Source organism: Artibeus jamaicensis, unplaced genomic scaffold (assembly GCF_021234435.1).
Source record: "Artibeus jamaicensis isolate MK-2021 breed Jamaican fruit bat unplaced genomic scaffold, CSHL_Jam_final contig_2259, whole genome shotgun sequence".
Classification (NCBI taxonomy): Eukaryota; Metazoa; Chordata; class Mammalia; order Chiroptera; family Phyllostomidae; genus Artibeus; species Artibeus jamaicensis.
In genome coordinates, this window is record NW_026521468.1 from 8369953 (window position 1) to 8383604 (window position 13652).

The 13652-nt window shown below is 65.0% G+C and overlaps 2 protein-coding genes across 4 annotated transcripts; one reads left to right on the forward strand and one right to left on the reverse strand.

Annotated features, from left to right (window-relative positions):
- Positions 1–1101: 1101 nt before the first annotated feature.
- On the reverse strand, positions 1102–9742 carry TEPSIN (TEPSIN adaptor related protein complex 4 accessory protein). Of its 2 annotated transcripts, XM_037157819.2 has the most exons (13): positions 9677–9742; positions 7985–8057; positions 7654–7745; positions 7409–7502; positions 5855–5922; positions 5634–5712; positions 5481–5552; positions 4799–4990; positions 4141–4315; positions 3940–4053; positions 3757–3835; positions 3474–3608; positions 1102–2660 (listed from the first exon to the last, which is right to left on the reverse strand). In XM_037157819.2, exons 1-13 carry the CDS (start codon positions 9722–9724, stop codon positions 2112–2114), a joined length of 1770 nt encoding a protein of 589 aa, XP_037013714.2. In that variant the 5' UTR covers positions 9725–9742; the 3' UTR covers positions 1102–2111. The 2 variants fall into 2 exon arrangements, with proteins under 2 accessions (XP_037013714.2, XP_037013715.2); XM_037157820.2 differs by lacking the exons at positions 7409–7502; positions 7654–7745; positions 7985–8057; positions 9677–9742 and adding an exon at positions 6222–6299.
- Positions 9743–10027: 285 nt separating this feature from the next.
- On the forward strand, positions 10028–12251 carry NDUFAF8 (NADH:ubiquinone oxidoreductase complex assembly factor 8). 2 transcript variants are annotated; one of them, XM_037158056.2, is made up of 3 exons: positions 10028–10182; positions 10282–10437; positions 11911–12251. In XM_037158056.2, the coding sequence occupies exons 1-3, from the start codon at positions 10099–10101 to the stop codon at positions 11938–11940; spliced, it is 270 nt and encodes an 89-aa protein (XP_037013951.1). In that variant the 5' UTR covers positions 10028–10098; the 3' UTR covers positions 11941–12251. The 2 variants fall into 2 exon arrangements, with proteins under 2 accessions (XP_037013951.1, XP_037013952.1); XM_037158057.2 differs by having other exon boundaries at positions 10034–10182; positions 10327–10437.
- The last annotated feature ends 1401 nt before the right edge of the window (positions 12252–13652 follow it).

Genomic DNA, 13652 nt, shown 5'->3' on the forward strand with positions numbered 1-13652 from the left:
GTGACGTAGTACCCTTTCTACACATTGCTGGATTCACTTCGCTAATATTTTTGTTCAGGGTTTTTTCCTCTGTTGTTAGTCTGGGTACTAGCCTGTATTTCTCTCTGAGACCAAGTACCCACGGAACATTCCTCAAGACAGACTATAGGCCATAAGACAAACTCTAACATTTGACATTTTTAACAATGAAGTTTAAGTCATACAACATGTGATCTCACTATACCAATTAAAGTAGTTAACTACAGGAAAAAACCTACCTGTTAAATAACCCTGAACAAAAAGGGAGTCACTAGGAAAACTACGAAGTATTCTGAACTGAATGAAAATAAATCAGAGTTCGTGGGAGGCAGCCACAGCAGCTTCCATCGGAAAAGAAACACCTCAAATAACCATGTAAGCTCCTGCTCTAAAGAACCAGGAGAGAAATGAACACTGTGCAGAAGGCAAGAGCGGAAATCAGTGATGCAGAGAAAAGAAAACCTGTAGAAAAGTCAAACCAGAGGTTGGTTCTTCGGAAAGATCAATGATGTGAATGAACTTCTAATCAGACTAACCAAGAAAAGAGGAATAAACTGTTTGTATCACAAACTACAGATCCTACAGAAACAGAAAGGACAACTGGAGCCCCGACTGGTGTAGCTCGGCGGGTTGGGCATCATCCTGCAAACCAGAAGGTCGCAGGTTTGATTCCCGGTTGGGGCGCAGGCCTGGGTTGCGGGCAGGTCCCCCATCGGTGGTGTGTGAGAGGGGACCAGTTAATGTTTCTCTCTCTCACATTCTCCTTCCCTTCCTCTTTCTCTACAAATAGGCAAGTAAATAAAATCTTTTTTTTAAAGGACAATTTTTATAATAAACTAACTTCTTAAAAGAACCAAGTTACTGAAATTCACAAGACGCATAACCCAAATAGTCTGTATCTACTCAAGAAATTGAATTTGTTAAAAACACTGCGATTCAGAAAATCATAAAACCAGAATTCTACTGGGTGGGGGGGGGCTTCGAAAAGTTTAAGGGCAAAATGGTGCCTGTCCCCGACTTGAGGACACACTCCTGTGAGTGCACCCCTCCCCCTGTGACAGGAAAACACAAACCAGGCCCAGCTCTGGGGGACAAGGTTTATTCAGGAAGCGGGAGCGGCTTGGCTTCGAGGCTGCCCTGCGCTGCCTGCCCCACGCAGTCAGTCCCCACACAGGGAGCTGCCGTGCGTCACCCACGGAAACGGCCCTGGGCCAGACCCCACCGGGTGGCTGCCCAGGGCCACTCTGCAGAGGGAGGTTCTCAGCTCAAAACCAAGGATCCAGGCAGTGGCTCCGAATCCCCCCAAGCCCCCAGTTTCCATGTCCCCAGGGCAAGGCCGGCGGGGGTTTCCTCCAGGGACCCTGGGGGCCCGCCACTGCCGAGGCCAAACAGCCAGCCCCTGGGGGGTTGGGGGGCTGAGGTAGCCCCAGGGCCTTCCCCTCTGGGTCCCCACCCAGACGGCGGCAGCAGGGCCAGTGCCAGTCTGAGCTTGTTGTGCAGATGGGCCCCCCATACACACACCCCAGGCAGGAGCTGGGGCCAGCCTGTGCCCTGTGGACTTGGGGTGGCTCAGCATGGGTCAGCCTCCAAGCCCCATCATCAGGCCTCCCCTCCTGTCCTGTCCCCCTAGGGAGGCCACGGGGTGCCCTCTGCCCCTGAGGGGCCTGATGGTGTTTGCAGACGGGGCCGCACAGGCTGTGTGCTCATGTCACGAGACCAGAAGGCTGTGGGGCAGGAAGCCAGCAGCCCAGGGCGCACAGCCGCCGCTCTGAGCCAGAGCTCAGCTCCCAGTCCCGCCCTGAGCCGCCGGGCTCTGTGCATCCTGCCCTCCCTGTGAGCTGCCCCCCCGCCACCACGCCTCCGAGGGGCTATGGTGGCTCCGGCCAGCCCATGGGCTCCTGCTTGCGTTCCAGGATGGTGCGTCCACGCTGAGCTCCCCAGGCTGGGCAGCTCCCTGCACCCGGGCCTTGCAAAGACAGGGGAAGAGGCCAACCACAGACACCCGGGGCTGAGCACAGGGGGACAGGGTGGAATCATGGGGTCCTGGGAGTCACAGGACAGGGACACCCCACATGCGGCCGAGGCCCACAAGCTCACGAGTTTAAGAATGCAAACGCTGACAGCTCTGAGCCAGGACGCCCTTCGGCTGCTGCCCTCGGCGACAGTGTCCACGGCGGACAGGGGGGCTCCTCCCCGGGGGTCCCTGACGCCACCAGGCGGGGATAGGCCACCAGCTCCATGCCAGCAAACAAGGAGCTGTGGCTGTCACTGGCCACAGGGCCCCACAGGCAGCCGCTGGGGCCTGGGCCGAGCCCTGGTCCTCCAAGTGGGGCGTCTGTGTGTGCTGAGCCCCGCTCAGATCCGGGCTCGCGGCGTTCGGAACCTGACAGTCCGGTCCGGACCTCTGTGGTGTCCCCCAGGGCTGGGAGGGGGCCCTCGTCCAGGGGGGGAGAGGCTGTGGGGCCCTTGGGGCACAACAGGGTTGAAGCCAGAGGCTGGAGAAATGTCTGGCCCCCCGAGAAAGGCACAGCATCAGCCAGCAGGTCCGACGGGCCCACATGGGCGGCTTCGGGGCCCGGCTCGAACACGGGCCTCCGTGCAGGGCAGTGCTGGCGGCAGGAGACTTCGAAATGCCTCAGGATCTGGGCGGCGGGAGCAGAGGGGGCCTGGTGAGGCGCGGAGTGCACCCCCTCCCCAGGGCCCTGCTCCTCCTCAAGGTTGCGGCCCAGACGCCAGGCCACACCGTGTGTGCCGACAGACGCTGTGCCCTGCCCCCACTGCTAGTGAGCAGTCTCCCCACCGTCAACCCTGCCACACAAGGAGCCCCCCGCAGGAGAGGCGGCCCCAGAGGGAACCGCTGTGCCTCGCCCATCAGGAAGACCCCCATGAGGCCCACGGCGACGTGTGCTCCTGTGCATGGCCTCAGTGCCGCCCTGACAGAGGGTAACTTAGAGACGAGCAACTAAGGGTCTGCACTTTCAGTGACCGTGCAGGAAAGGAGCAGGAGCTGAGGGATGGAGGCACGGGCAGCGGAGGCGTGGGGCCCGGCTGTGGGGAGAGCGTCCCGGCAGCCTCCGTGCAGCCTGGGCACAAGCAGGGAGGGGCCTTGAGTGGGTAGAACAGCTTCCACCCTCAAGGACCCGTGGGTCTGGGAGCCACGCACAGCCCTGGGAACCGTGTGTGACTCAGGGTAGGAAAGAGCAGAAAAGACCATCCAAGCAGTCAAGGAGGACTTCCTGCAGGAAGCTGAAGCCTGTGGGAAGGGAAGTGGTCTGCAGGGCATAGCTGCTGGGCAGTAGGGCGGGCCCAGGACAGGAAGAGGCCGGCCAGCCTGGAGGGCCCTGAGGGTATGGCCGTCCCGGGGATTACGGAAGGACAGAGGCAAGAGGAGCTGGAAGAGACCAGAGGGACGGGGTGCCCCTGCCCCACTCCTCCGGGCCCCGGGTGCTGCCCACCTTGGCGGCCTTGTCGGTCACGGGCCCCGGGCAGCCTGAGCTGAGCTCCTGCAGGCTGGGCCGAGCGAGAAGCAGGATGTGCTCCTGGGGCAGCAGGTCCGTGCGCCCCAGGGAGGCGATGGCGCTCAGGGCTCTCTGTGGGCCACCGGGGGAGGGGTCAGCAGGCTCCGCCCCAGAAGGCCGGAGACCCCGGTGTCCCCTGGGCTCACCCTTTCCCACCCGTCTCCCAGGGCAGCCCCGGGCAGCACGTCACTGCGGCTGCCCGTGCTCAGGGCACCCTCACCATCTGCACGCGCTCACTGGTCCCGGCCAGGCGGCGGGTCAGCAGCTCCAGCACGGCCTCACAGTTGAGCAGCCCACACCTGCGGGAAGGGGGCACCTGGGCAGGGCGGGCAGCTGGGGCCCTTCCCTCCATGGCCCGGGGGCGGAGGGCAGTGGTGGGGGCAGGGTGTCGGTCGGGGCTCACTCTTTGACGAAGCGCTGTGCTTCCTCTTGGCTCAGGAAAGCCCGTGGCCCCTGTGTCACCATCTGGACCAGCCTCAGCTCCTGCTGGCAGTCACTCAGGGTCACAGCCTCGACCCTGTCAGGGGTACAGCAGGTCAGGGTGGACGGAGGGCCCTTCCAGACTGAGCCCCCGCTGGCAGGGGGTTCAGAAGTGCTCACTCACCTCTCGGCCAGGTCACTGGGCGCCCGGCTGGCTCCCGAGGGGCTGTCGCTGCCTGACCGACTGCCTGAGTCCGAGGCCTTGCTGCGGCCGCTCTCCTGGGAGGAGCTCTGAGAGCTGGGGCTGCCGCCTTGCTCATCCCAGCCCCCACCGGCCTGTCCGGGCCGGTGTCTCACAGCTGGAAGACACGGTGACTACCAGTGAGTCCCAGCGGCCTCGGACTGGCCTCACGCCCATCCACTGGGGACCCCTGGACTGGGGGATCCAGGAAGAACCGGGGCGGGGGGCTGGGTCCCGAGATGCAGACAGGGCAGCGGCCTGAGCTCTCGCTCCAGAACCCGGACGAGCTAGGGCAGAATGGGATCTGCCTCATACGAAGGGGGGGGGTACCGGCCCCGCCTCCAAGGAGCGGGGACCACAGGAGCTCCTGCCTCCCCACCCCAGGGCTGTTCACGCATCAAGTCTGGACACAGTGCATGAAGCTGCCACCAAGGCCACCGGGCCACGCGTGGCACGGAGGGCTGGCTGCCCTCTTCCTCCCCCCTCCCCTGCTCAGAGCTGGAACCTGGGTCCTTACTGGTGACGGGGCCTTGTCACGGGCTCCGCTGGCCCCAGCTACGGTCGGGAAGGAGCCCCTGGGAGAGAGGAGCCCCCCTGGTACCTCGGGCCGCCAGGAGCGCGTCCCCGGGAGTGAGCGGGCCGTGGCCGGCTGAAGGTGGCGTAGCGGGTTGGTAGGCATCACCCTGTGGCGGGGGCCCCTGGGTGCCAGGGCTCTCAGGACCAGGGCACACGGCGTTGGCCACCACCTCTGCGGCCTTCTGGATGGTGGAGAGGAAGGCTTCTCCCGCAGAGCCTGCGCCAGAGGGACGGGGGTGGCCCAGCCCCAGTTTGGTCCCCATACGCCCCCCCCAGGATGTGGGAGCCATGGCTGCTCCCTGCTCAGGGAACCAGCTGTAGTAACAAAGCAGTGGACATGTGGCGGGAGCGGGGGCCTTCCAGAAGCTTCCCACGAACTCCCCTTCAGTGTACATGCAGGCCCGACGGAGCTCACAGCCCAGGCCTGTGCACCTCGGATCGAGGGACCTCCTGATGACTGGCCCTGTGTGACCGCTCGAGAGCAGCTCTCGGCCGGGCTGGGCTTCTCTGGGAGCACGGGGTGGGGGGGGGAATGTTGCCACCCTGGGGGCAGACCCGCTCCAGCAGTCGGGGCTCCTGCAGGTGGCCCCCATGTGCTCCCAGCAGCCCGGTGGGCTGTGTCTGAGGGTCGCCACCCGCCCTGCCTACCCTCAGGCACCTCTGTCACAGCCGGCCCCCACCCTGCTCGGAGCCCTCTCGGCACTCACCACTGTGGCCCTGGTCCTTGCTGTAGCCGAAGCCCTGGAGGGCGCTCAGGGGCCTGGACTGGGCTCCCATGCCTGTGGAGGGTGAGGGTCACCCTGCTGCCCGCGGGGGAGTGAGCCCCCCGCCCCTGCCCTGGGTAGGACCAGGCTGCATACCTGTGGGAGGCAGGGCCCTGGGAGGCTGGGAGGGAGGAGAGGGGGCCGGCGTGTCCGAGAACAGGGCGCTCCCCAAGTCCTAGACGGGAGGGGGGTGCTCAGCGCAGCCACAGGCCCGGCTGTGCCCCTTCCCGCCCTCAGCCCTGGGGGCCACACACAAGTTCTGGTCCCACAGCAGGAGCACAGCTGGGGCCTGGGGGTGCCCTGGGGCCCGGGCTCACCTGGGCGGCTGCCCGCACTTTCTGGTATAAGCTGTTCCCGTGGAGCGGGTCCGGGGGACCCGTGAACACTGTAGGGCAGGGTGGGGTGGGTGGGGCAGGGTCATTGCAGTCCTGCCCCCCCCACCCTCCACCCCCACTGGGGTGCACTTTCAGACACACAGGCACGACCTTGAATCCCCTGTGCAACGTCCCTGCTGTCCCCCCAAGCCTGGGGGGCCCCAGAACACCTCTGCCCCTTGGACAAAGTGCGGGGAACCCAGACCCCTCCCCCAGCACCCACCGCCCCACCTGCGCCTGCAGCCAGACCTCCAACCGTCATCATGGGCCCTCCCCATCCCACTGCCACTGAACTGCCCCTTCAACCTACTCTGTCCAGAGGTGACAGAAACGGAGTTTTATGCAACTCAAAACCCTCCAGCAGCTCCCAGGGATTTGAGGATAAAAGCCCACACCGCACAGTCGCTGTCTTGGGCTGGAAGAACCCCTGGGGCCCCGCCCCAGCTGGATGGGCCAGCTGCTGTCCAGGGCGCTGCAGGGGCCTCGCTCGGCTGCACCCCTGCAGACTCAGCATGAGCGGGAGCGCAGGGTGCCCCGTCTCCTCCTCACCAGCGCCCCTCACTCCCCGCCCTCGGGGGCCAGCTCCACCCTGGAGGCCCTCCATTCCCAGGCGGCAGCGCCAGTGTCCTGCTGAGGCTGCCACCAGAAGTTGAGCCAGTGAGTGGATGGCAAGCCCCTCACTCCTGTCCGGGTACGGCTCCTGCCTTCCCCACAGGGCCTGAGATGAGAGGGGAGGGGACCGGCCACCAGACGCCAGACACTCTGCCTCTCCTGCGTGTGAGCAGGGCCAGGGGCTGGCATGCCCCTCCCACCCCAGCATGGCTCCCTGATGGCAGTGACAGACCCACACCATCTCCCCCCCCCCCCCCGGGCACCATCGCCCTGACAGCCACCTGCACCACACGTGAGCCACGGGGGCAGCTGGAGGGACCTGGGGGGCAGCAGAGACCCGCTGTGGTCAGCTGCGGGCCTCCAACGAGTGGGGTGGGGTGAGAGCAACCCCTGAGCTGCCCTCTCAGGGGGGCCTCGGTGAGGGGGGCTCTTGGCCAAGGGCCCCCCTCCCACAGCCCTTCTGAGAGCAAAGGCTACTGTGCTGCCTCTGTCTCAGGCCCCGGGAGCTGCCCTGGTGGGGAGATGGCCCCTGGCAGGGGAGGGCTGTGCGCCCACCGAGCACCGTGTGTGGTCCGGGCCCCGGACAGAGGGGCAGGAAGGGTGGCCTGCACAGGCCCGGCAGGACTCAGAGACCCAGCCGGCAGCAGCCCGGGGAGCGCGGCAGACGGTGGGAGGCCCAGGAGGACTCAGAGCAGGGACGCAGCCTAGGGACACCAGCAGAGAAGAGGCCCCGTGGGCAGAAGAGGCAGATGCTGGCAACAGGGAGCCCAGAGCGGAGCTCGGGTAAGGGTGGTCCAGGAGGTGGGGGCCGAGCCTGGACTAGGGGACTCTGGCTGACACCTGCTCTGGCTGCCCCCCACAGGGCCACCCGCTCTGGGGCCACACCTGAGGCCTCCTGGATGAAGGCGGGGTTGCGCTTCAGGATGAGCAGGAAGGAGGAGGAGCCGTGACTGCACAGATGGAGCATGATCTTCAGCACCTGGGGGCACAGGCACGTGGGGCCGGGCCAGGCCCAGAGGGCACCCCCGCCACCTCCTCCACTCCTACCTCACCACCCACAGGCGTGAACTCAGGCCCTGAACGGACCCCGAGGTGGGGGTGGGGGTCCGTGGGGGTGGCTCCAGCCTCACCTTGAGCTTCACGCGCCCTGAGCCGCTCTGCAGACGGCTCAGGAGGTACTCCAGCAGGCACTGGCTGCTGCCCGGGGACTCGTGGGAGATTTCTGGGAGGCGCTCGGGTTAGGGAAGGAGTGGCTGGCCCTGGCCTCCCCGTCACCGACCCCTCAGGGCACTGTCCCAACCCAGGCCGTGGTTTTAGGAGTTTCGGCTTCCAGGGCGTCCTGGGCCCCATGTCATCAGTCCTGTGACCTTCAGACCCGCCCACACTGGGGTACTCTGGTAAAGAGCCGCACATCCCAGAATCGAGGCTTGGGGGCCCCGCGCGGGGACACAGGAAGGATACTGGCGATCTCCTCAAACAGGTAGCCTGGGCACGGCACGTCGTCATCTGACGTCCCCTTCAGGAGAACTGGGAGCTGAAAGGCAGCAAGAGCCCTGCCCATGAGTGGCCACTGTGCCCAGGGGTGAACCTGCAGCCACCAAAGGGGCTGCTGTCCCCAAGGGGCTGTCGGAGCCCTCGCTCTTGGGGCCCCCGGAGGCTCTGGTCTCCATGCATCTCGCTGTCGGCGCACCACCTGGTCAGGGACACTGGGGAGGACGGCAGCGGCCCCACCAGCTACAGGGAGCCGCAGGAGCCTCCCTTCTGGGACATGGCACCAAGCCACCCTGCTTCGGTCAGATTGGCCCCCCGGGCTCTGTGCTAACAGACAGACGAGACGACATCAAGGCACCTGTACTACACCTGCTTGTCAGCTGGCCGAACAAAAAAGCAGGGCCTGAGCCCATTTCCCACCCAGGGGCCGCAAAGGGCGCACCTTTCTGGAGCACAGGCCGGCAACGTGACATAATCCCTAGGTCTGCCCCCCCACCACCACAGCCAACTTGTGGGAACAGACCCCACAGCCACAAGCCCCCCGGAGAACAACGGTGCATGTCTGTGCTTGTTCGTGAGCACAACACAGATGTGCTCGTGTTACCCGCTGGCTTGTTCCCCTGAGAATGAAAACCAGAACCTTCATTTCAGAGTGAGCCGCGGTGGGAGACAGGACACAAGGCAGGCCACAGCCTGCAGTTTGAATGGCAGCTGTGTCGCGTCACAACACATGCTGATTGTCACACAAGGCTGTGTGCACACACCCTGTACGCTGCCTGCCCTCCGAGACCCACAGGGGAGCTGGAGCCCTGGAACCCTCCACAGGCACAGAAGCCTCTGCGCTGAGAACTGGCGGGGCTTCTAGCAGTGTGGGGAAGGCCTGTCCCCCTAAAACGCTGCGAGGGAGCTCCAGGCACCAGGAGAGCGGATGTCCACTCTGGCCAACACACCTGGCCACGGGCCGCCTCCCTCTCTCCAAGCATTTACTGGAAAGGACTCACAACGGCCCACACGGACCTCCCACAACTCTGGAGGCCACTCCTCAACAGGTAACCATCGGGGAGGCAGCCCCCGCAGGGTGGGAGGACCCTGACGTGGGTGCCTGGCAGCCGGCGGACACCGCCGGCCTAGTGGCACTCGCAGGCCCAGCCCCTCACCATGTTTTCGGGAGCCCCCTCTCCTCTCATTCTCCTCTTAGAAGCCCAGTGCTGTGCACGGATCGGGAGGGAGCTCGGGGCGACCTCAGGGCCCAGACTGTTTCCCTGGCTTCCCATACTGGTGCCCGGCTGTGTTCACGCTGGACAGGGTTCACTACGGTTCTTTTTCTGCAAAGCTGCTTTAAACTGACGGAGAAAAGAGAAATCAGCGCCCCCAGCTCTTTTCCTGCTGTTTATGTTCGGGGACCTGACTGTCCCTGGTGGACCTAACGCAGCGTTGTCCAGACCTGCCTCTGCCGCGTACACAGGGTGGGGTCCCCCAGCCTCGGCAGGGAGCGAAGGAGAAGCTGGGAGGGTCAGTGGGAGTCAGAGGGGGACACGGAGTCCCGGAGGACCGAAGCGCGGTGACCCCGGCCGAGCCGAGCAGGGCTCGGGTAGCGGACGGCAGTGGCCCAGGGCGAGCCGGGGGAGGCGGCGCGCAGCAGGGTTGGGCGCCCACACTCACCCGGTGCAGGAAGTTCAGACGGTCCCTCAGCAGCGGCGTGGCCGCCATGATGCCGGTCACCTTCCGGCCCCGCCCCGCCCCGCCCCGCCCCGCCCCGCTTCCGCCAGGCCCCTTCCAGTCACCGCGTGGGTCTGGCCCCGCTGGCCAATCGCTAGCGTGGGGCGGGCCCTGATGCCGATTTAGGTAAACAGTGTAAGCCTGGACCAATTCGAAGTCTCAGATCAAAGACAGACAGCCTACCAGCCAGTTGTAGGGCTCTTGCAGACGGAGGTTCCGGAGAGGTAGCGACAAGTGCTGCAGCCTGACCAATTAGAAAGCGGAGAAGAGGTGATGGGCGGAGGACTCGGCCTATCAAGGTGTTTGGTGCCGGAAAAGGACGGACTGAAGCTGGCGGCGCCCACGGGTGCAAGGAAGAGCCCCTCATGTCTGGGAACGGGGCGGTGTGGGGGCGCGTGCGAAGCCGCCTGCGCGCCTTCCCAGAGCGCCTGGCGGCCTGTGGGGCCGAGGTAAGGAGCCGTCAGGCGGGGCAGGGCCTGCGGGGCGGGACGGGACGGGAGGCCGGGAGCTGACAGAGGCGGGGCGGGGGTTGCCTGTGTGACCCGCAGGCGCGGGGACCGCAGCGACCCTCTCCCGCGCTGCCCCTACCCCAGGCCGCGGCCTACGGTAGGTGCGTGCAGGCGTCCACGGCCCCGGGTGGCCGCCTGAGGAAGGATCTCTGCGCGCAGGAGTTCGAGGCCCTAAGGAGCTGCTTCGCCGCCGCGGTAGGTGGACGCCCCCGACCCCCACTTGCAGGCTCGCCGCGTGCGAGGGACCCGTTGGTCCCCCTTGCCTTCCCTTCTCCTGGGTTCGTGTTGGGCGCCTGCTGGTGCCTCGACGCTTCTCGCCGACCCACCATCCCGCGCGACCCCGCCGCCGCGGAGCCGCGTGTGTCAGGTGGGGGCACACCTGCGGCCGCTCCGCGCGGGCTGCGAAGGCGGTGGAGGAGCGTGTGGAAGCGCCCCCCGTGACTTGGCCACAGCGGCGTTTGCCACCCACGTGTGTGCGCCTCCAGCCGCGGGGGCGTCCAGCACCTGCAGGGTTGCCAGGTACCCCACTGCCCGCGCGACAGCCCCATTTTGCAGGGGTTGAAAGGAGAAGCCATCCATCGCGTAGGCTGGGTCGAGGGGCCTGAACGGGAACAGTCTGTTCTTCTCTTGGCCCTGGATTCGGGGGCTGCCTGCAGCCTTGCTGCAGCAAGTCTCCTGTTTCCGAACCCCGGCGCTTCCCGGTCCCTGACCCAGCAAATCTGGTGGAAATCCTCAGGCCCTCTGGGGGAGTAAGGAGTTAGTGTCGCTTTTACTCGTTTGTGTCCTAAAGGACAGGGAGGGCTGGAGTTGGGGGAGACGTGTCTGGGGGAGCCCCATGGAGGGCCTCAGTGGGTCCCCGGGGTCCCTGGTAGCAGAGGTTGGCTCGGTGGCATTCACAGGGCCTGGGCCATGCGGGATCTCCCAGAACCACCCCAAGGGAATGGCTGAGAGGACGAGGGCGGACGCCCATGCGTCCGGCTCTGACAGTTCACACGCTCATTTCCCCGGGGCTCAGGGAACCCCTTGTGCCTTCCCATGTTTTTTAGGTCGTTAGGGCTGGGGCACACTGGCCTCACCGTGCCGCCCCAGGCAGGCCTCGTCACCAATCTCAGACTCCTTGCAGGCTGTCCGACAGAGTTGTCCTTGTCCCTCAGACTTGCTTTTGCCTCTTGGTGGCTTCCTAGCCTTCCCAGGGGATGGGCCAGACCTCCCCCGGTGGCTCCTGGGGGTGAGGGCAAGGTCAAGCAGCCCTCCTACACGGAGGTGTTCCTCTGCTCCTTGTGTGGTCAGTCAGGGGTCCCTGTTCCAGGAGCCTGGTCCCCTGTGACTTACCATCTGCTCCTCTGACCCAGCCACACGCAGACATGCCTGCAGGCGCACTTGCCTTCAGAGCCCCTCACTGCAGAGCTGGGGGTGCGAGTGGCCCTCCGAGTGGGCAGTGTGCAGATGAACCCACAGGAAGGGGCTGCAGGGAAGGAGGACGGGGCTCCGTGCCAGCCGTGCCCTGTGAGCCCTGTCCCCGGGCAAGCGTGTCAACGTCTCTGCCCCCAGTGTCCTCCATGGGAAGGGCTCCTGCATGGTGCGCACAGTGCCTGATGGGGGGCGGGGGGGGCTCCCACCAGCCAGGCCCGCAAGCAAGCTCTCTGTACAAAATACTTTGTCTTTCAGGCCAAGAAGACCCTGGAGGGAGGCCATTAGGAAGGACCGAAGGCACAAAGCTGGGCACGTGGTCCTGATGGCCCCAGGGCCAAGCATCCTGGAACATCTAAAACTCTGAGGGCGGAAAGGACGGTCCACCGGGGCCTGCCACGGGCAGAGGGGAGGGGCCCGCGCGCAGCGCATGAGAGTCTGGGCCGTAGACCCCTCGGGCCACACACAACCCGTGTCATGAGCATGGTGTGCTCGGGGCTGGCGTCACCCCAAAGAACCTGACGGGGCGCAGGCTGCCGAGACGCTGCCCTGGGACCCTCACTCTTCGGTCTCCCCAATAAAGTGTCAGCGGATTCTCATGAAGCCTCAAGGCGTAACTGCCAGCCCACAGGGCACACTGAATGAAGGCAGGGACCCCCCGATGAGGGGGAGGGACACTCCTCAGGATCGGAGCTGGAGGGGAAGGAAGGCCCTTCTGTAGACAGTGGTGCCGACAAGGCTGAGCCCGGGGGTTGGCTGAGGAACCTGGCGGCTTTGAGAGCAGTGAGGCTGCAGGTCCCCTCCCATGTGGGGTTGCCCTCTGCCCTTCCTCAGCCGCCAAGGCGGTCAGCCAAGTCCCTTCCCACCTGTCTAGTCCCAGGGCCCCTGGCCTGGGAATAATGCTGAGGCCCCCCACCCTCGCCCGCCCCGCTCTTACCCAGCAGGCAGCAGGCCCAGTCTGCGGTTCTTGAGCGCCACCTGCTGGGCACATGCAGCTGCTCCAGGAGCCCTGCCCAGGGGCGTGGAGGTCACCCTGCCCTCAGGTGAACCCACCCTGGCACCCCTGAGCCCCAAGATTGAAGCCCGCACTTTCCTCTGAAGACTTGAGTCTTCACAACTAGCCCAGTTTCCCCAGGCAGTGAAGCCTGCAGATCCGAGACGCAACCTCCTCAGACGTGGGTCCCTAGCTGGCTTTGGCTTGCGGGCAGTCACCTTTCACAGCAACCACTGGAATTCAGGACAGGAAACTGGTGGTGTGACCCCTACCCCTGCTGGAGGGAGGGGTGGGCCAGACCTCCCAGCTTGTGCCCAGCAGGCACGTGGCCCAAAGCACGGACCCTCTCCTGACCCTTCCCCGTCCATGCTCACATCTGCCAGCTCCTGGTGTCTCCACTGCACACACCTCCCCAGCCACCTCCTAGTGCCATCCCAGCAGGCGCCCTTTTTGCCACCCTTTCAAACTCCAGTCCTGGTGGCAGGTGAAGCCACTGCCCCGTGCCCAGGGCTGATGTGGGCTTTCGGCACTGACCGGCCAGGTGCACCCCAAACGCCAGCCTCGCCCTTGGGGCCTCCCAAGACGTCCAGAGGCCTCACGTGAGCAGCACCCAGGCCCTATGCACCCCACCCCCGTCTCCGGGGTTCAGGAGGAATCGGCTTGGCCTCCAGAAAACCCCATTTCTCTTATTATTCATTTCTGCTTGGCAGGCTGCCTGTGCATAGAAATTACAGTAAAAAGTAAAATGGATTAGCAAGGCCAAGGCAGTGTGGCTCTCCCTGGGCTGCAATGGGCTCTCGGCAGGTCTGCAGCCACAGCAGCCTCCCTGCTGTGCTGACAAGAGCCAGGTGTTCGTGGGAGGGAGTGAACTCAGCCCCGGGCTCGCAAGGGATGGGAGCCGGGGACGCACCGCCCCGACAGTTGCTCGGGCTCCAGCTCGGACGTGAGGGCAGCTCCTGTGCTGGCCCAGGAGGCCCCCCTCCCCGGGCCTGCTTGTCAAGGCCAC